Source organism: Sturnus vulgaris, chromosome 5, assembly GCF_052056855.1.
Source record: "Sturnus vulgaris isolate bStuVul1 chromosome 5, bStuVul1.hap1, whole genome shotgun sequence".
In the NCBI taxonomy this organism is placed as follows: Eukaryota; Metazoa; Chordata; class Aves; order Passeriformes; family Sturnidae; genus Sturnus; species Sturnus vulgaris.
Genome location: NC_142247.1, coordinates 61,815,490 through 61,837,261, shown reverse-complemented (window position 1 = coordinate 61,837,261; position 21,772 = coordinate 61,815,490). Strand labels below are relative to the sequence as shown.

At 42.4% G+C, this 21,772-nt stretch overlaps 1 protein-coding gene across 5 annotated transcripts in view; it reads left to right on the top strand.

Annotated features, from left to right (window-relative positions):
* Positions 1–21,772, top strand: part of LHFPL3 (LHFPL tetraspan subfamily member 3) — a 243,811-nt gene that overhangs the window by 189,751 nt on the left and 32,288 nt on the right. For 2 of the 5 annotated variants that reach the window (XM_088165843.1, XM_088165841.1), the window contains one exon: positions 16,943–16,970. The exons of 1 other annotated variant lie outside the window; for it this stretch is intronic. In XM_088165843.1, coding sequence (XP_088021969.1) covers positions 16,943–16,959 — 17 coding nt within the window. In that variant the 3' untranslated portion in view covers positions 16,960–16,970. Of the gene's footprint in view, positions 1–16,942; positions 16,991–21,772 lie in introns of all 5 variants that reach the window. 2 more of the 5 variants (XM_088165842.1, XM_088165840.1) reach the window with 1 other exon arrangement.

Here is a 21,772-nt window from a genome sequence, read left to right as displayed (position 1 = left end):
TCAGGGACGGTACAAAGGGGGAAGGGCCAATAGGGTACAATTGATTTGCATAGAACAGGGAGGCATGCTGGGAGCAACTTTTCAGTAGCTGCTATGAGGAGGGAGTGGCTAAGGGCATTCCCTCCAGGGGAGAGGGGCAGACTCTTTTGCTGAGAGGCTTTCAGCCTCCACAATGCTATTTACTAATATTCCATATCTATAACTAGACCAGAGAGAAGTCTGAATGGTTAACCTTCCTGTAAATTTACAAGGCAAACTTCCTCCTTGGCATCACATCAATCAAATTCCATAGAAAATGTCCCCATGATATATTTGACTTACTAATGAAGGCAGTTCAATTCAGCTGTAATTGATTTAACCTGCATCAGGGCACAAATATAATTTCAAAAGTTCTGGTATCTGAGTAACTTGTAGATAAATTTTGTACATCTTGGTTGCATTACTAAATTTGGAAAATAAGTTCCTTAACTGCATGTCTGGCCCTTGGTTTGGTTTCTGCAGGTTACCTGAGACAAGGTTCCCAGCCACCTCACTGCAGGTGTTGTGTTTTCTCAGTTTGTGGCTCTTGCCAAAAGGAAGAGTTGAATTCTCCCACAGAGATTGGATGCTTGAGCAGGGGCTCATGGCATCAAACAGCACACACTGTCAAGGCTGCCAGAGAGAGGAGACAGCCCACTGCTGACCACCTGCTCCTTATGGGTTTTCAGGGCTCCATGAGTGTGTCACACACATGGATCATAGACACCATTGCTTCTAAAAATGGCCAAAAATGCAGAAGAAACAAAAGAAATAGTAAGTGGAAACATTTTTTTCACATCATTGCCAACCATGTTATAAGCATTTTTGATTTTCTCTTTTCTGCAAATTCATTTTTTCCAAAAGAAAAAAATGAAAAATTTCATTTCTCTTGCTAAATAAACATAATATAAAGGCGATGATGTTTTCTGAGCACAGTAGAACAGAATCAAGCTTTACTTTCTATTAGAGGAGAAAGTTATAACTTGAGGAAGAGTTTTTCTAAGCTCTAACTTCTTTGAATAGTGTCAGCTATGGTAAGGTTGGACAGTAAGTTAGCTACTTAAGTTTACAGATTGATTCCTTGCAGATAGATTATTGCTGATGGTGGCAAACAAAGAGTGCTTACAAATCGTGACTGATTTATTGATACAAATTATTTTTCTTTTCCAGACAAAAATATTTACATTTCAATTTATTTCAAATTTTTTCCTTGTTTTTAGTATATTTACATAAAAAAGCTATCAGCAATCTAGAAGAATATGCAGCAAGTTTAGACACCTCAAGGTTATCTTTATGTGTGTATTCTATTATTAATGTATGTAATCATTTTGATTTTATTCTCATATGTTAACATTCAGGAGAAAATGCACTGGAATGTAAAAATTCTCCACAATTTGCAAGGAACAAACAAGATTTTCTTGTTCTGAATTTGGGATGGAGGAAACATCTCAAAATAAATTTTTAATAACCAAAGGGCCAATGCTTATTTCGATACCCTGTCATTCCTCAGACTGAATGGGAGGAGAAGTAGCCCCAAGTGTTCACCAGCCTGATACAACACTTTGTATTCTAGAAAAAGGAAAAAACCCTCTTTGTACTTTCTCCAGCTCAAAACTCCAAAAAAAAGCCAGAAAAACCGTTGGCGCACCAAGGTCATATTGGGTAGATCCCAATCCACAGCAGTAAACACACAGCGTTAGGGTTGTGGGGATTTACAGACACTTACTTGCAGCCTGATCTCAAAGGCTGCTTCCACACTCAAATGAGCATTCCTGAGCTTCAGGGCATGCCCATCTTCCCTCCAAAAGAAAAAAAAATTAGTATGCTTAGAAATTAAAGAAATATGTAACCTAAAAAGAAAGCTATAATGAGGCATCATTTAAAGGAAGAATTACTTAATGAAATGCTTTGTATTGGTTGGAACACAAATCATACTGGAAAAGAAGGAAACTCAGAGGAGGAGGGAAGCTTTGGAAGGGCCTGTGACATTTTGATGGCTGTCATCTCCAGATCTTACCTCTTCACCAAAATCCAGCCCACTGTGCACAGGCCTGAGGTGTACCTGGAAACGTGTTTGAGCCCCTGGGAGCACAGTCCTGTCACCTCGGGCCAGAAGAAGGTGCCATAGAAGAAAAGAGATTGGGTACTGGATTTACGACCTGGTCCTGTAAGACCATGGTTTCTTTGTGCCCCAGGTTTGTCTGCTCAGCTGCACAGTTATGGATGAAATGCACATTCCTGAAGTTTATAGTCCAGTACTGTCCCTTGAAATCACCTTTTCTTTGCCTCTGTCTCTCAACAGGTGGCTGAGTGAGCTCTGTGTGTTTCACCTTGCCAAAGGGTCAGTAGTGCTGAGGGTGAGAGGGTGTAGGGATGGGCCAAGGGCCATAAGGAAGACATGGGCTGATGCAAATGGATGAGAGTAATATAACTATAAATATAATAATAAAAATAGCCAACAGGGAGAGCTAAAACTGGATAAAGCTACAGCTTGCTGCCAGACAGTGGGAGAAACACAGGATAGCTTCAAAGGAGGCATTTTATTGCTGCTTTGGTATGTGCCAAATGTAGAATGACCTTCAGCAACCTGATGTCCCTGCCCACAGCACTAGGCTTGAGCTAGATGATCTTTGAAGGTCCCTTCCAAGCCAAAGCCTTATGATCCAGGGCTCAGGAGTCCTTTGCTTATGATGGGTAGGACAAGGAATTACAGAGTTCTGGTTTCATCCCACTTGTACCAGCAGGCTCCATGTGGGGCAGGCAGGGTGCAGGAGTGAACCACAGTGAGTGATCCAGGGCAGAGCCCTTGGCTGCTCCGGGTGTAGGCACTGCAGCCTGGCTGGTCATGGGCAGGCACACATGGAGCATGCCAGGGCCAGAGCTGTGGGAGTGCCTCCCACTTCTTCCTTCATTGAAACCCTCTCACTGATCCAAAAACGAAGCGTTGGAGCACATGGAAATCACCCGACAGCAGCAGCTGCACTGAGCCTCTGCTGCCCCAGCCGTTTGCAAATCTGGATTTTATGAAGCCCGATCAGTTCAGTGAACAACCTCTTGACCCTATGTCCATCCATCACACAGAGCAATGTGTTTGCCAACAGGAATATCTGCTTGGACAGTCAATGATTTAATAAGCTTTTCTTCCTACACAGAGTTTATTGATTTTTGCTTTTAGTGAGAGCAAAAGACTGTATTGTCAGAGTAGGTGTTCTGCAGTGCTTGCATCCTTTCCTCATGTATACTTTGTAATATTTCCCTCTGTATGATTTCCATCATCCCTTATTGCCACAGATATGTTTCCTGTCATCTTTGTGCCCTGAAGCATCTCATTTGCTTTTCACTCATACCTTGATTAATGTCTTCATAAGTTCTGCTTTCTTCAACTGTGGCGTGGTTGCTCCAGAAGGCACTTTTCTGAGAAAACCTTTGGGATTTGGGTTTGGTTTTTTTGTAACTGTAATTAATTTCTACTTCTCCATTTGTCTTTGGCAATTCCAAATATTTTCTCCTGATGTCTTTCTTGGTTTCTTTATTTTTCAAGTTAGCAAGTTGTTTTTCAACAGTTGTTAAATTAGTTAATTTAAATATTTATCCCTACAAGTCAGAATTCTATGTTTTTAATTCACAAGCCTGTGAATGTGGGCATTGTGTCTAATTTGTACCTCCTTTCTGGCAATTTAGTTAGGACAATTCTAAAAAAGTCAATGGATTATAATATGGCCAAACTTGTAAACGTTCATGACAGAGTGCAATCACACTTTTAATTTTCCATAAATAACTCATTCTTCATCCTTCTGAAAACACAACATTGACACATTAGTTTTCCTGTTTATTATCCTTCTCTTAAAAACAAACAAACCTTAAAAACAAACAAACAAACGAATAAATAAATCAGGAAATATTTCTGTGCTTAACCACACATTAAGGAGTTATATTTCTCAAGAAACAGTTATTCCATTGTAACTCAACTGCTTTTCCTGGAAAGTCACAGGAAGAAAGTATGTTTAGGGTCCTGCTGGAATGACCATGGGCTGGGAAAAGAGCAGGATCTTGAATTTATTACTGAACCACCATAAGCCCAGGCAATTGCCTCCTGAGCATCCATGATCTGCCATTTGTCAGTGGATATTCCTGTTTGGGAACCATTCAGAAGCTGGAAGAAAGTTACTCCCTCTAAGGGCTGAATACTCCAAGGGTCCCAGACATGGGATCTGGGTTAACACAAGGCACTGCATGTTCAGGCCCAGTCCACATATCTTTTGTCTCCCTGTGCTGCTCCACCACTGCTAGCACTGTTCAGACATTCACTCTTTTATAGTAAGTATATGAAGATTTGACAATTTCTTTAAATGCTGAGTAAAGGACTCTCCGTGCTAAAAAAGCCTAGAAGTACCAGGATAGAATGTCAACATTCTCTTTTTTTCCCTCAGCCTAGATCTCCTCTCTCTAAAGAGCTGCATTTTGTCAAAAGATAAATTGATGAAAGCCTGAAACATCATTGCATGACGCACTCACTTTCCTGTTGCAAAACCAAGCGTGGGAGTTAATTTTTGCCAGCTTCTTGCCATGAGACTGACAACTTAAAGGAATAAAAAGTAGCTACAATGAGCTTCGAAGAAGGTGGGGATTATTGTTTTGCTACTGGTGAAATCATACCTACCCACTTTTGAACCTTTTATCTCTGTTGAGTTCAATCTCACCATAGAGTGAATATTCTAAATATACTGGGAACCATTTTCTGGGTGCAAAGACAGACCCAGAGCCACAGCACAGCATTTCTAGTCCAAGCTGCAGGACTGATGCACAGAGCCTGCACAGGTGAGCTCACCAACTCAGTGAGGATGAAGCTCTCTAATAGGCAATTGAAGAATGTTGGTGCTGCACTGAGGAAAAAATAATTATCTCTGAAAGATGAAGAGAGAGAGAAAATGGAGTGAGGGTATTTATTTTTGTGAAGAAAAAGTATTGAGTTTCAGGTAGAAAACTCTCTTGGGATAAGAACACAGGATGGTCTCTGGAATGACCCCCCACATAAAGGCAGCACCCACTGGGGTTGTGTCAGCCTGGCTCAGTGCCCCAAGCCACCCATCCTGCCCAGGACAGAGGGGAGCTGATGTGGTCACCCATGCAATGCCCTGCTGTCCCTCTGCTCTGGGAACAGTTTCAATCAGGACAGACAAGCAAGGGGTTCATTGTGCTGTGAGGCATTTTGGAATGCAAGCCAGGCTTTAGGACTGAATGCCAGTGCTGGTTCTTGACATGACTGTCCTGCTGGAAGGGCAGAAAGAGCAAGGAGGGGCCTCTTACCCCTGAAAATCCCCCAGCTGGCATGTACACCCCTGTGCACCTCCAGGTAGCTCATACAGGGTGCCAGAGCTTGAAGCTGGGAGAGACAACTAGATTTTATCACCACTCTCAAAATATCACCCATCTGTGCCCTTATTGGGATGGACTGAAACACAGCACGTATTCAAGAAAATTGTCTCTTAGAAAAGCATTGAGACATCTTCATTAAGCACTGCAGACTCCTTGTCTTCCCTCAGCAGCTTGTTTCAAACCCTCACTATTAACATATTTTGCCTAATTTCCACTCCAGATATATTTGGCTTCAGCTTTTAACTATTCATCCTTTTCCATGAAAATAAAGAGCTGTCAAGACTTATTCTCTGTAATCAAGACTTTTCAATCTTTTTGATAAGCTAGACACAGTGTTTTCTATACCTCTCTCCCCCCATTAGGTGTTTTCTGTAGTCCTTGGCCTGCTTTTGCAGTTCTTTTCTGCCTCTTTCCCAGTTTTTCAGCATCCTCAGTGGATACTAAGACCACAGATAGCACTGTTAACCTTGGCTCCTGCCTCCATCTCAGCATCCCATTTAACCACTCAAGGTCTCATTAGCCTCCTGAGTTATTGGAGGACTTGAGTTTTTGTCTTCTTGTTTGGCCTCTAAATCCTTTAGAGAAGAAACAGCACTTAACTAGAGCAGCTACTATTTCTTTTTTCTATGGAGTTTAACTCTCTATTTGGCTGTACTTAAAAACAGTGGATTTGTTTGACCAAGCAATAGGTCTCATATCGCTGCCTCCTCTTCATCTTTTAAACATACCATCGATTCTTGTGCAAGCTGCAGATTTTATCAGCCACGATCCAATGTACCATCTGCACTGCTGATGAGCAGTTTCAGGTCTGGGAACAATCTCTATACATCCCTACTAGGTACCCTCGTGTTTAATGATGATGGCTTATTGCCAAATGGTGCTCAGGGAAAGCAGTTCTTCATTTTTGTTTCCTGTGTGCTTTATTAAACCTGCATAGTGCTCGTGTTATGCCTTGGAATATCAAGTCAAAGTCTTAGAAAGTCTTTTATACTGCACATATATTGCATAAGTCCACATTTTATATAAGCTAACTTGAAATCTGGGGCAGTAGCAGAATGTTTGTCTACACTGCAGGCTTCACTCTCTCTGTATTAATTTGGCAGCTGGAGGCAACCTGCAGCCATAATCTCCGAGAGCCCTGCACAAGTTTATTTACCCTGGCATTCCTAACTGCCTCCTTAGCAGCACAATTAGAAAGCCAGTTCAAGAAAGAAACTCTTTCACATCAATTCACTGAGAAAGTGATGGCAGTGTTTACAAGAAACTAATGTAATTTGTTAATCAGCATTTTTCTGGCATTTATACAGGCATTTACTCAATAATTCCCTTCTCCACACAGACAAAGGACCTACCTGTAGGAGATTTTTATTTAGGCCTGGACAGGAGACTTGGTGATCTCTGGGGTGTGTTCCCTCCTACCCAAAATCTTAGACAGCACATGGTCGAAGGAAACAATCTTGGCTAGGAATTAAATACCCACCACGCACAGAGATCAAGACTTCATCCCTTCCTGGCATTGCAGAGGTGTCCAGGGCAGTCTCAGCAGACTTTTCATCATGACAGCCACCTGGAAAGATTTAATACAGTAGAAGGGAGGACAAACAGTACCTGTCTTCCTGGAATGCAAGAGTAGGAAACAGCAGGGGTCCAAAGAAATGCTCTGGAGTAGAAGAAGCTCTCCTCAACCAGGAAAGCTGAGTATTTCCTCTGTCTTCTATGCAGAGCTCAGTCTTTCATTTCAAATGAAAGGCCTCCTGGCCTTTATATTTTCTATCACAGATATTCTTTCTGCATTATATTGGCTTTCCTGGATCCCAAGCTTAGGAACCCATCTCTCTCCTCCAGCTGCAAGCTCCCTACATACATCCTGCTTTGTGACTGCATTAGGAGGGTTAGATCTCTGAAAGGTGAGTGCTGCAGCACCATGGCTTCACACTATCACCATTTTGTGAATCTAACTCTCCAGAGCTCTCTGCACCTGCAAAGGAATGGTGGGATAGGTCTACACTGATATCTAATTTTCAAGGATTTTATGACAAAAAAAAAAAAAAAAAAACAAAACACCAAAAACCACCTCAATCCAAATACCATTTATTTAATATTTCAGTAGTACTGTGACGACAGCCACAGGAAAGCTGATGAATTTTGTCTCCTCTTGGAGTCAGGAACTCCTTACGCAATGATATAGGTTCTCAAAAACTGCTGAACTGCTGTGCTGAAACTTAAAAGAAAAAAGTGCAACCTGAGGCAGAAAGAAGTCACAGAACATTCCAGTGCAAATTATTAACATTGGAGGTATTTATTACTGACTGCAAACAGGAGTGTGCAAAGCACTCAGCAAAGGGGACAGCCCAGCACTCCCTGCTGCCCTGGGGCAGTGGCTCTCATGGGGCTGGGGCAGGGCTCCTCCAGCACCCCACTGCTCCTTATGCTTCCTGGCTGTCAGCTGTTGCTTTCTGATGATAAAGCAAATTTTAGGAATCCCTTTGTTTAAAGCAGTTGTTAAGGCTGCAGAACTAACTGGCTTAAGAAATAGGTGAAGTCTATACCTAAGGCATTCCCACTGAGCTGGATGCAATTTTTCTTCGGGTTCCTTTGAAATCTTCCTCTTTCATGGCAGAATTTCAGACTAATAGTTCTTCATTTTCCAGCCTTTCCTGCTGGAATAAAGACTTTTCTTCCTCCACATATGTCAGCAATGTGATGGCTGTGAGAAGGAATGCAGTACAAGAGACTGGCAGTGGTTGATCTTTTCAAGAGGAATTTGGGGGGACCTTGTTTGAACCAACTTTCAGGAAAAGAACATCCAACAAAACCAAGTCCTGTGCTGAGAAGTTTAATGCACCCAACGTCCTTAGGTATTTTTGGGAAACGAGGTCCCTGCAGAAGACAAGGGCAAGGCTCAGCTCCTCCATCCTGTGTGAGCACCCCTCACCAGCTCCATGGTGACCCCTCGTCTGGTGTCTGTGTTGAAGGATGCTCCCCTTGCTCCGTAGCCAGGGTTTCTCCCCATGTCACTGTGGCTCTGCTGTACTGACTGCTTACCAGCCCAGCTGTGCTGGAGTGACCTTTATTGCCCTGAACTGTGGAAGCTGTTCCATTTTTATAAATATCTCAAAGTTCACTGCATGAGGGGACTGCAACTAGGGCTTTCTCCCTCTGATATAAGGAGTAGGAACAGCTGCTTTGAGTTAGACCCTTTTGTCTGCCTCCACTGCCTGTTACAAAGAATGATATTTTCCTTCCCCCTTCTGCACACAGGTGGTATTTGGGCTATAGTTTCTATGAATGCTTTATGTTGCAATTTTACCTTTGAAATATGCACCTTTTAGTAGACACTCTAAATTCTGATTATATCTCTGTTTCTCCTGAGGAGATGAGGGAATGCACTACTTGTGTCCAAATTACAGAGTTAGCTACCCAGGTGCAACACACATGCCAAATGGGATGAGTAGTGGGAAGAGGAGCACGGCAGCAGTTCACAGTCATTGCTGTATATTTTACTCCTTGTTCTGTTGGTATATTAAGTTGCTGCTTGCAGCGAGCAGGAATGCCCCGGAAAAAAACTCAGGGAGGGAGCAGGAGTAGCTGTGACACAGCTGGCTTGTGCCAGCTCCTTACACTCAGCACTCATTCCTGTCCATGCCAGCCTGCAATTTGAGAGCAGCTGTAGCTGCTCACCTCAGGGCTGAATTTGGGTGACTGCTTGTCTTTGAATGTTTCTGATGATTGCCTACCACACTTGCTAATGGTAAGTGCTCAGTGTGGGGGAGTTTACAGCCATGAGGTTGCTGCAAGCAGACAAGGAGCTTGGCTGTGATCAGAGAGAGGTGCTCTTCTCTTGGTTTCTGGGTCCCTTGGTCCATGCAGCAAGAGGCTGGTGCCAAACAGTGCTGGCAGTTCCAGCTTCTGCCAAAGAAAGCAGAAAAAATCTGGTGGTGCTCTAAAATACAGAACACTGGAAGGATGTTCAAAGAACCTGTGCTTGAATGGCATGGGGAAGACACTCACCCTGTGCAGAGGTACCCTCTGTGGGCTGTGCCATCCAGAAGAGAAGGACCACAACAGCAGTGTCAGCTTGAAGGCATCTGTTCTCATGGGGTGAAAACTCTCTTGATGTTAATTAAAAGGGCCCTGGTATTACAGTTACATGTGAGATTTATCCAATATGCATATTTAAGAGTTTTTCTTGATCCTTCATTGGCTGTGATTTCCTATTTATACTAGTTTGAAATCTGAATCTGACACTTTATCTAGTGTGCTGCATACTGATCATTAGAAAACCTAATTTGTCCTAGAATAGCCTGGTTTTGCAAGAGGACATTGCACTGAGAGCCTTTTCTTGTATAATAATTTTGCTTTAGAAACTGATTACTCATGGTTCCTATCAGATTTGAATTGCAGATACCTGGGGAATGTAGCAGTGGGATATTTTAGATTGAAATCACTCTGCTATCTGTTCTACTACAGCTCTCTTCTAAAGTAGGTTTTATGTTATAAATTACTTTATAGATTTGTAAAGCATGACATAGAAACATTATATACCCTGTGAGTGCTTTAAAATTAATTTGTTCTTGAGCGTGTCCATGTATGAATGAATTTGATATAAGCCTTTCAATTTTATGCTTCACTACAGAAAGTGCACACAGTACCAACTGTAAATCAACTGCCACACTTACTGAAATAACTACTCAGCTATGAAAACAGAGTCTGCCCTATATTTAAAGAAGATTTAGATACAAAAATAATAGTGTGCAAGAGTGCTGACATACTACCTTGAAATTTTTGAATCTAAACCAGCGAGATTAGTAAGGTAACATCAATGTGCAGATCCTTCAGGTTAGGGCTGTCTGACGAGAGACCAGGAAATTGAAGAAGTAAATTGGGATCACATTATTGTCTTGACCACCACATTCCTTGAGCTGAATGACTCACAAGGATTCACCAGCAGCTCTCCTATGTGTGCAGGTAAAATCACACACATGGGCTGTCACATAAAGTGGGATTTTCAATGTGCATGATTGATGTTTAGAAGGGGTGAGCAGCATTTAGAAACAGCATTTCTCATCCTTTTATTATTTAAAAATGCGATTTTGGATAACAACAATTCTTTATGGAATTGTGTCAAATCCAGCAATAGGGATTACAGCCCTCCCTTGCCTGGGAGAAAGGAACCCCCACTCCCCTGCTCCAGGACAGCTGCTGCTCATCCACCACATGGAGGAATGAGGCTGAAACTTGTTTTTTCAGTGTGCTCTAATTCAGTGTAAATGGCTTCACTGGCCTTTGCCACCAAGCTAAAACCTGATGGTGTTGCATCTCAATCAAAGTTTGTGCCAAGCAAGAAACCCACTCAAATATGTGCTCTGCCCTGCTCAACTGCTGAGCGTTTGTACGGTTGCAATGAAAAGTAAAATAGTCACAGCAGGACAGCTGGAAAACGTCTTATTCCAGGTGACCTCTGGCTGAAGCTAGAGAACATCTCTAGTAAAAGAAGGGCTTTGGCTCAAATCTCTGCGTGCAGGAGAGTGGGTTTTGACCTCAGTGAATGTTTTTTCCTTTGAACACCAAGTCAGAGAAGAATAGCTGCCATACCTTATTCTTCCACTTTATGATGCCAGGCTTTTTTCCTCTACTTTTATATCGTGTCCCTCAAATGATGTATTTTGCTGATCTGAAATTAATTTTTTTCAGAACTGTATTTCAAAAGGCTGACAGAAATCTTTTTTTTCCGTTTTGAGCTACTGAACAAAAAAAATCAATGATTCTTACAGCTGCCATAGCGAGAATCCCAGCTCATGCTGCCGTGCTGAGAGTCTAGGGAGACCCAAAACAAAAGCAGCAACCTAAAAGGGAAAGAAACTAAAAAAGACCTCACCCAACTGCAATAGATACAGGTATTGAAATTCCTGTTGACTGTAGTAATTCAGCAAAGAAATCTTTGTCTTTTATACTCAGGGAAGTTCATTATATAAGACATACACCTCAGAAGCAAAACCAAGGCTTTTGATGGGTGAAATAACTTCAGGAATAGACTTTTTAAAATCATGCATTTATGGTAATAACATAAAGGGATGAAAATTGAAGGTGCAATTAAACAGATTGATCCCAAACTTTGTTGCTTCTCTGAGAAAACAGTGGAAATAAGTTTCAGTTGGGAAAACATGTAAGAAGAATAGTTTTTCTTTTCAATAGGGTGTTAAATGCTGCGTTCTTATAATAACAGGCACAGCGCAGTGTTTTTAAATAGCTTAGGTAAAAGAGTTTCCAGCACCCTTGCATTGTGTGACTTAGACACAATCATTGACATGTTTTGCACACAAAAGAGTGACTCAAATGAAAGTATTATTAGAAGTAATACCGAGTTCCTACTAAAAACCCCCAAAATGCTTTTTATATGGGCAAGTATTAATATAACTACTAGTTATTCTACTATAAATCTAATACTTACACTATTATTAATATCTGCCTGTATAAAAATTGTTGTTGGGCTTTTAGATGTTTCTTTTTTCAAAAGTCAATGGGGAAAACTTTTCTTCAAATGTTTTTATTAAAAAATATGACAGAACAACTTTTCAGCTCAGCCTTGCTATTAATTCTCCCCAGGATGCTTTGGGCTCCAGGCAGGTACTCAGAGCATCATTGCTGACAGCAGTGCACTGCAGAAACCGAGTCAGGGCTCTCTCTACTTCTCTTGCTCACCCCTTTCCCAGTCAGCATGTGGGAAGGAGAAAAATGTCTTCTCCTCCTCCTTGCAGCCTCCAGCAATGAAGGTGGTCTGGCTCTAGAGTGCAGGTCTCCATCCAGCAAAGCTTTTAAGCACATAATCCATCCCCATTAAGAAAAGTGCAGATGCAGCTACATTTTGCCAAGTGAGACCCAGGAGCACATGCCAGCTAAGGGACTTTGGGAAGTGCTTTGGTGAGCAGGGATGGGCAACTGAGAGGGGATCACAAAAAGGAAACAGCAGAAAGGAGCAGAGAGGGCAGCTCCAATGGTATTGAGCAGCAGGAGCAAGGAGAGCTGAGTCAGGCCATGACTCAGAAAAGCTCACTCCAATTTCAGTGCCTTTGTTCACTCTGGTGTCACCTTTTCCAAGTCACTTCACTGTGCTGTTAGAGTTAACAGCAACCTCTTGGACAATATCCTTCTGAGATTTACACAAACAAAGGGCACATTGTGAAAGCCACGTGTTAATGATGACATCTTTACTGAAATTACCTGGTTTCAGAGGTAATTTCCATTATCTCTCTAGAACTTGCTAGAAGTTCTTGATTATAACCTTGGGGACACATCTGTGACCTCACATCTTCCACTGCTTCACACTTCTGCAGTCAGGATCACATTAGGTCAGGCACAAGGAAAGAGTCAGGGCGAAACGTTCAGTCTAATTCTCCAAACATCATGGGCAGATTTAAGAGCAGCCAAGGGAAAGTCACAAGCCCTCTGCTTGTGGAAGGCTATGCATGCCACGTTCGTGTGATCCAGCATTAATGACCACAGGGAAAAGAGCAGCTTTCAGGCAAGTTAGTTTCAAGAATGGAAATAACTGTGTGTCTGGGAAGGAGGGTGAGGTTTTGGTTGCTGGGAGTAAAACATTAACACAGTAAATAAAAGACCAGACCAACTGAGGAGTCCCTTTTCAAGAGGCTCTTTGCACTGCCTGGGACCAAACCCCAGCTCAGCTGAAGAACAGGGCACAAATCCAGATGTTCACTCGCAGAGTACTCCCCAGTATGCCATGACTGCCTCTTACCTTTGATATGTGGGCTGTTAATTTACTGGAACGTTTGAAGCACAGGATGAAAATGTCTCTGATGGTCTCAAATGGGAAGCCCTTCTTCAACAAAATGCTTCACAGGAAATTTTCTTTTTTGAGAAGTACATACCGAAAAAGTGCTAAAGACTGTATTGTTCAAGACAAACCTAAGAGTTGCTGTCATCTAAAATAAGCAGCTAGTGCACTTTGATGTACAGCAGAAACTTTTTGGATGTTACAAAAATAGCCCTTTGTATTGATCTGACAGGTCCAGCCCCCCGGAGGTGCACAAAGCCTTAGCACAAGCAGAGCTTTCTGATGCTTGCTGAGTCACCACATCACCAGCTCCTGACAGAAAATTTTCTTCTAGATGTTCCCTGTAGGTTTCCCTAATTGCTGCGATGTATAAAATGCAGCATGTGAGGAGGATACAGGTTACAGAGGCTGAAAAATGATGCTTAATTGTAAGCTACAAAATCTCAGTATCATAAAGATTGTTTCTGTTAGTGATCTGACAAGGCCTCTTATATATAACTGCAAGATGTCTGTGGCTTTAATTCATCAAGCACTTTAATTTTCCCTCAAAAAAAGTTCAGGAGAAAAGGAGAATTTCATCTTAAGAAACAAATTAAACAACTACTCTTTATACTAAATATGTCTAACCTAAAGCTTTCTCCCCATTATTTCATAAATGACTTGAGATCATAGAGGCTCAACTAGCTTAGTAAAGATGAATTGCATGTGATCCTGGGAATACAGCCATTGCATTAATTATTCTTCCTTTCCATTGTGTTAGGCTTTTTGTAAATAATCTGCATGTTTAATGAATGGAGACTAATTAAGAAGAAAGGACATGCTTTATTGTAGTATTAAAACCTGTTCATTGCCATAGGCAAGATGTCATCAATATTTCAAGCTGAAAATTACTACTTGCCATATACATCATGCTGAATTTCACTGTAACCATTAAAAAAAGCTAAAAGAATATTTTATCACTGGGTACAAACAGCCATATGCAGATTTAAAACTATGTAACCAAATGCATAATTCATCAATGTATATGATACTTTGGAGGAAAGGCATTATAACTTGATTATTTTATGGATCCCAAAAGACAGAAAAATCTCTATAAACTATCTTCAGAGCAAGGCTGATCTATACATCTAAATAAGACCACTCAAGTGCTAATAATAGTTGTTTCACTGCTAACATGTACTTTCTTTATTGTCTTTAACAGATTTCCCCAAATCCACAGTGGTAACAAAACAGTTACCCCTGCCCCAAACATCTGATTTATATGCCAAATAGCATGATGGAGTAAATGCCACTTAGGAGCAGTTCTATCAACTTTGTAGGTACAAACAACCACATTGATTTAAATGGAATCAATCAAGTCAGCAGGATTCAGTCAGGCAACGTGTACATGAGCAATAGGAGCAGCACTGCAGGAGGAAACAGCTTGTGCTGGGGCCCGAAATCTGTGCCAGAGGCGTGGTGGAGAGACAGGATTATTCCTGCCATGCTCCTGCTTGGCCCCACAGCTGCCTATTAGCAGCTGGAACAAACACAGTAACTGGGAAATTCACTTCAGAAACATTCTCCCAATCCCAGCTGAAACAAGGCTGTGGGCACATCCCCAGATGGCCACAAGCCTGCTGGTATCTCACATGCATCATCGTGGTTTAGCAAAGAAAATTCCTCTGAGTCTTCTCCGTGGCACTCCAAGGGAGGGACTGCACATCCCATGTGCTGGGGTGGCAGCACAGACTGTGTGTCCTGCAGGGCTGGACAGGCAGGGACATCCTTGGGAAAGGACCCCAGGGAAAGCTTGAGTGTCTGGGGAAAGGGAGAGCATGAGGTGCATGGGCACCTCCATCGGTGCTTGAATGAGGAATTGGTTTTCCTAGGATATTTCCCAAGTGTATCCAATTGGTGTCATGCCTCTGAATTTTAACAGCTGCCACCTAATCTGCACAAAACAGCATCAGTTCCACTTAACCAGGATGTGCCAGAGGAGGCAGGGAGCCAAGCATGATTACATCACTACAAATTCCTGATTGTTTGCCCTCACAGTGCAGAAGGATCAAAATAAAATAGCGGAATAGGAAAATTATATCACCATTACTTGCTTAATAAGATCCTTTACCATATTTTTTCCCCAGCATTTTAAATGAGACAGCTGCCTTGCTTTGTATCTCAGTACTCATCCAGCCTATTCTTCAGCACCTCTATTTGTTCTATTTTTCGTTGCTGAAATAACGGTAGAGATAAGCCAGTGGAGGAACTCCAGTACCAGTGTACAAAGTCACAGCTTCCAAGAAAGACAGAAATAAATTCTTTTTTCAAAAAAAATTACGTACACACATACACAGATTTTTTTTTCTTGCTGCCTACTGTGAATCTTCAGAAAAGTCAATATGTTGATTATTTTCAGCAGGGACATACCAATCACATAATCAATATGTTTACATATTTCCAGCTACTGTATGTAATTTCTCTGCTGTATTTTGCAGTTCTTCTACATTAGGCCTGGCTAGAAAATACAACTCTGGTGGTAGCTTGGCTCTTCGTGATTTACATGTTAAATCCACTGTAAAGTCCTTAAATTGTTTTCAAAGCCGTTTTCAAGCAATGGTGGAACCATTGGTCTGTGTTCTTAGTTAAGAAATTACTGTTTTGAGATAGTGTCTCAAATTCTATCTGTTTTAGTATCTCCTTTCAGGCTCCCCTTGAGTAGCAGAAGTTTAGGCCAATTGATTACTCCACCACTCTCTCAGGAGATAATAACTTTCTCCATCTTGTTAGGGATTTTTAGCTGTTCTGTAGTGTAAGGTGTAGATGTGCAAGTACTTTATTTCTTGATACAAATCCTTCAGCTTTCAGGTGACTTTCAGTGTGACTTAGTATCTGTCCTCATCAGACACGAAAGGTTTATGCACTGTGCAAAGTACTGTAAATTCACAATAAATTACAGGAGTAATTACAGGAGATGACTGAAGATACTTTGAGATCCAAAGTACTGTTAGGTTCCCCTGGGCTTTCTCAGGGTAGCAGGGGCACAAGATCTCACCAGAGGAGGCTTCTGTGGGTGCATAATTAAAAGCACAGTGCATGGCTAACCTTAAAATTTAAGCCAATAGGAAAGTTTGTGCATAAAAGCATTTGGTAGGCTGGGTCTTTCAAATGGTACCTATGATTTTAGAAGTATAATCAAAAATGAGGGGCAATGTAACAACAAGATCTTGATGTGTCATTTTTCTTTTATTGCTGTAATTTCTCACCTAGAAGAAAGGCTTCTACAGATCTTTCCATACTGAGATGAGAACCGATACAGTTTTATCTTTGGTCTAATTCCTTGTAATGATTTGTAGGTGTTTGTTTTTTAATTTTGCATCTTTATTCAAATATTTCTGAAGCAGCCAGATTAACACAGTGTTTAAAATTGCTGATGAAAAGCTATTACTGGGTGTTTTGATTCTGACATGACAACAAAAAATTAATCTTACTGACACTAAAATTCTTCACTTGTTTATGTGTTTATTTATGTTCTGTCACTATCTCTTCCTCTGTTAATCCCAGTTTTGTTCATCTGCCTCTTTAGTAATCTGTTGAATCCCTTACCTGGCTTTCAGAAAGTTCCCTGTCTGGATAAGCTGAGATAGAAGCCTGAACCATTTACACTCCCCATGCTACAGCCAATAAAGAGATTGTTTACAAATTATACTATGATGTGCAAGATCTCACTTGACTATACCTTAACTATTCTGTTTTTCCCTCCCTACCTCACAGATGATGGAAATGCTTAAAACAAGTTAAGGTAGTATGACACAGACTAACGTAAGTGTGAGCATGGCATCCAGGGGACGAGCTGTGAAATGTTTGCGTGCTTCTGCCAAACGCGCTGCATGGCTTTCTGCTCTTGTCTCGTGTTTCTGATGTTAGGCAGCATGTTCAGCAACATGTAAGCATTTCATTTGATATTTATATTCCAGCTCAGCTTTGGTTCTGTGTAGTCTTAATATTCTGCCTTTTTTGGTAGCTTTGTGGCAGCTGCTAGTGGCAAATCTGCAAGCTGTGTATGTCATTCCTAAGTGACCTTCAGAAGTTCCTGCTAGGAACAGGACCCCCCTGGATATGACAGCTTAGAAACCCACGGTAGAGGTGTTGAAGTGAGTGGTTCAAATGGGTCAGGGGCAGAATTGACCCTCCTGTGCTGGCCAGTGGAAGCAGCTGCTCCTGGTTTGCCTTGTCTGGGAGTCAAGCCTGCTCCTGGTGCACTGGCTGACAAGGACAGCTCTGCTTCCTCCAATGCTTTGTGACTCTTCCCTTGTCAAACTATTGCTTTGTGTGGCAGACGACACATCAGAATTATGAATGTTGTCTGCACAGTCTCTGTTTTAAAAAGGCTGGTATTAGCAAATATGATGTTTTCCTATGTTTATATAGTCCTTTTAATCTTAGTGTATGTAAAGCTTACGAAGGTGAGACTAATCACAGCAGCTTGAAACGCACTTACCCACATGGGTCCTGTGGTGCTGCCTGGTATGGAGAGGCAGAACTCAGTTGTTCCCTTCCTGGGTTTCTTTTCTCACTGGATTTTCACTCATATTTTAAGCATGCTGGTGGGGTTTTTGTCATGAGGTTAGTCAAATATTGACCAAGTTGTCCAACAAGGTGGTGTCATCTCCATCCTTGGAGATCCTCAGAACTCGGCTAGACGTGACCCTAAGCAAGGTGCTCTGTTTGGACCTTCTTTGAGAAGGGAATTGGAATACATGACCTCCAGAAGTTCCTTTCTACTCACAGTTGTCCATGATTCTACAGTTTCATGGCTGTACAGGTGGGGAGTAGAGTGAAGCCACCAAAATAACTTTTAAGGCATCATTCAAAACCAGATCACCAGAGATCAGTGCTCTGGTGACTGATCCACCTTCATAGATAATAAAATGGATTTTGTTGAATGCTGGCTATTACTCTCAGTATACCCAGTTCAATCACTTGCAACTGAGCTTACACAGATAGATATTTGTTATTTTCTTATTATGCAACAGAAAATACGTGTTGAATAGTATGTGTTGGGTGAGATCAAGATGACTTATCAGAAACACCTCTACTTTGGAATTATTGGAGCTATGCCAGCTGACACTGCCAGCTGTCTACATGATGTTTTTATAGCTCTTCTCAAGTTTCCCGTGTAAGATCCCTACCTCTGTTCCTAAGACATTAATGATTAGACTGTCAGAGCTGAGAAAATCCAACTACTGAGCAAGGTCACCTTCGCTGTTCTCAGTAACAAAGGAAAATGCCAGGCTAACAAGGCTCAGGAAGTCCTAATTAACGTCAATGGCAAACTCAAAGCCAGAGAAAAATAGGGCTGGTAAAATAATTCTCTCTAGAGCTAAGATTTTTTTTTTTTAGCTATTGTAAAAGAAGCCTGGAAGCTGTATTTTCAAATATAGTTAGTGTTGGGGATGGGTTGCAGAAAAGAAAGGGAATCAATAAGGGGTTTGTGATTTCCTGCCTCCTTCTCCTCAGTGAGTTCCTGCCAGCAGTCAGAGCTCTGAGACTCAGCTGAAACCCTGAGGCAGGAGCACTGTACATCTCTGTTCCCACCTGCCAAAAGTCACCATGCTCCTTCTTCAGTTTGGCTCCCAAAAAAATCTGTCTCCTCAGGGATGCTGGAGCCATAACATACACGGAGCTGGGCCATGCCACAACCTCTCAGCTCCTTCCCTTGCTGCCAGAAGATCCATTTTCCCTCATCCTACACAGCAAAAAAAGCAATGGTCAATATCTACCCACAGTTGTTGGGTGAATGGATGTCCACAGATTGCATTTTATAGAAGACAACTCACAGATCTGTCTCTAGCACCACTTAAGGATCCTGAATTTGTCTGAGTCTTGTGAAATAGTCCATCTTCCCAAAGTACCCTATTAAGCATTTTTGCTCCCATTTTCTTCCCCAAAATCAGTCTCAGTTCAAAATTCAGATTCCCTGAATTGTGCTAATCCTGCTCTGACCCCCACTACAGGCCTGATGGAACCAGCTGTCTCTCAGACACCTTATCTGGCACAGAGCTGCTAAGTCCTGCAACATTTCAGCCTATTCATTTGTATAACCTGGGTTTTTCATGCTGATGTCCTTACTCAGCTATCTCTGGTTTCTGTGTAAGCCCAGCCCAGTGCTACTAGAAGAAGCTTGGTTTCCCCACTGATCTCCTTCTATGCCAAGGATGTCTCCAACTCAATTCCCTTATTTTAGAAGTGTGAGGGAGCAGTCCATAAATGAGAGTGGTTTTGGTTTTCAGTGCCTATATGTGGGTAATAGCACCTGCAAGCAGGTTTTAAATTCCAGAAATAAATATTCAAGTAAGATATGATGAACAAAATTCCCACAGCCTTTTCAGCAGTGGGGAGAACAAACAGAGGAAACAATTCCCTAAGGCAGCTGTGACTTTCCAGTGTTGTAAAGCCCTAGGGATATATTTTTCAACCCCATCAGAAGTGACTCTGATGCAATTACCCTCCCTTGGGACAAGAAGTGATCCAAAGTTCCCTCCTGCGTGTTTCTGTATGATTCTGTTATTTTAATGACGACATAAGCCTCAGCCAAAAAATGTAATCATGGTTGTAAATTGTGTGCACGTTTAAGCAGCTGACACCAGGACACAAATTCAGTGGTAAGAGTGGACAGACCTGAAGAACCACTGCAGGCTGTTGATTGTCATCATCTCCCTCTTGCACACACACACACACACACACACACAGGGGTGTAAGTCCAGGGCACACTGTCCTGCCTCTCAGTGTGACAACAGGCCAATGTTACACACTCAGCCAACCCCAGCAGTAGCCACAGGGCCAGACACTGAGGCCCACTAGATCTGGCTGCCATGTGTTCCTCTGCACACCCTCTAGTCTCAGCTGCTTCCCTCCTTGAGCCTCAGAGCCTCCATCCTTCACCAAACCCTGCAGCACAGTTACCTTCGCCAGCTCCATCATTCTGAGCAAATGACAGGAATAGTTCTTCTAAAGACCTTCAGTGCAGTTTTCTTCCCCACATGAAGGTTAAATCCTCAGAAAATTACTCGCAGAATGCCATCATTGATCGAAATAGTCTCCTACAATTTCATTCACCCTTCAGCCACATACGTTTTTGACCATGTCAGATTAGGAGAATGGTTTCTTGCCCTGGTGGCTTCTCTCTGAAGTCTCAGTTACCATGACACTCTCTGTGCTTCCCAGGCAAGCACAGAGCTCCTCACCCTGATGCTGGGTGGCCTTGAATATGTCTACACTGCTGCTGCTTGCTGCTTCATCTGCCCCACAAGAGCAATAAGCAAAAGTCAGTGCTCTCTGAAATGGTCACTGCGTGGCTCACTTGCCGACTATTGAGTTGCCTCTGGTCCCTGTTCAGAAATTCCCTGCACCACAGAGCTAGGCATGCCTTCAGCAAGACATTTCTCCTCTTATCCTAATCCCTGGCTGTCCTTTGCTGCTAGATACTTATTGTAGTCTCTGTCATCTCTGCAGGGTCTTCTGCCCTGACGTTTCCATTTGACTCATCCCTCATTCAAGCTCCAGTTGCAGTGCCACCTCTGGGGCTCTGGGAGCCATCCCTAACAAAAAGGGGAACACAGCATTTCTTCCTCTGCTCCCACCTGCTGTGCTCAGCCATGTGCTGATCCTCTCCAGCATTGCCAACTTTGAACTCAAAGTCATATTATTCAGGGAGTAAACAGGGAGTAAATAAGTGTTTCTGTGTTTATCACTGGAATAGTGTGTACGCACAGCTCACCCTTCTCTGAGGCTGATGTTGCTCACAACCCAAAAAAATGGTGGTTTTTAACTTCAAGCAGAAGCACACTCACTCATTCACTGTTGAAAGTGTGGTTATAACTCAAGCAAAGAGTGCACTCTTGGGCAGAATCCCTACCCCATCCAGCACATTAATATGGCTTCAAGGGATGTGGAGGAGCTTTATGCAAATGGAGACTTGAGACTGAGCCCAGCAAAGCACATTGTTTCCTGGAAGTGCATAAGGAGCCCTAACAAAGTCAGCAGGATGATCCATGGACGAGAGGTGTGCTCTTATCTAAGTGCTTTTCTGGCTGAGGGCCACAGACCAGCTTGCTCCTGAGAGCCCATGGGACAGCTGGAAAAGCAAAATCTGCCCAGTGGAATATCAATGCCTCTCTTGCCCAAAGACTATCTGACTTCCTGATGTGTGAAAATTGCAGGGTCTTTATCAAAGACATGGAAAAGTCAGCAGACCTCAAGCTTCCTTCCTTCAATAGAGCAGTTTTAATCCTTCTTTGGGGCTGGCCAGCCTTACTGCATCATGTGTCCCCAAAATGCCAACATTCCCCTATGACCAACAGCCACCAAATGGACCATGAAGATCTGAAGCAGGACAAAGACCTTGGGGCTGTACACAGACAAAAGCAGAGTCCCTCTCCCACAGTTGCTATGGAAGACAGCTTGGCTGGGCTTATTCTGGTGTCTGCAACCCCAAATCCTGCCCTGCCACAGGGACTCCAGTGTCAGGTGGATGCTGTCAGTGCCATGGGGACCTCAGTGCTAGGAAACCATAGGTGAACTACTCATCAAACATAACCAAAG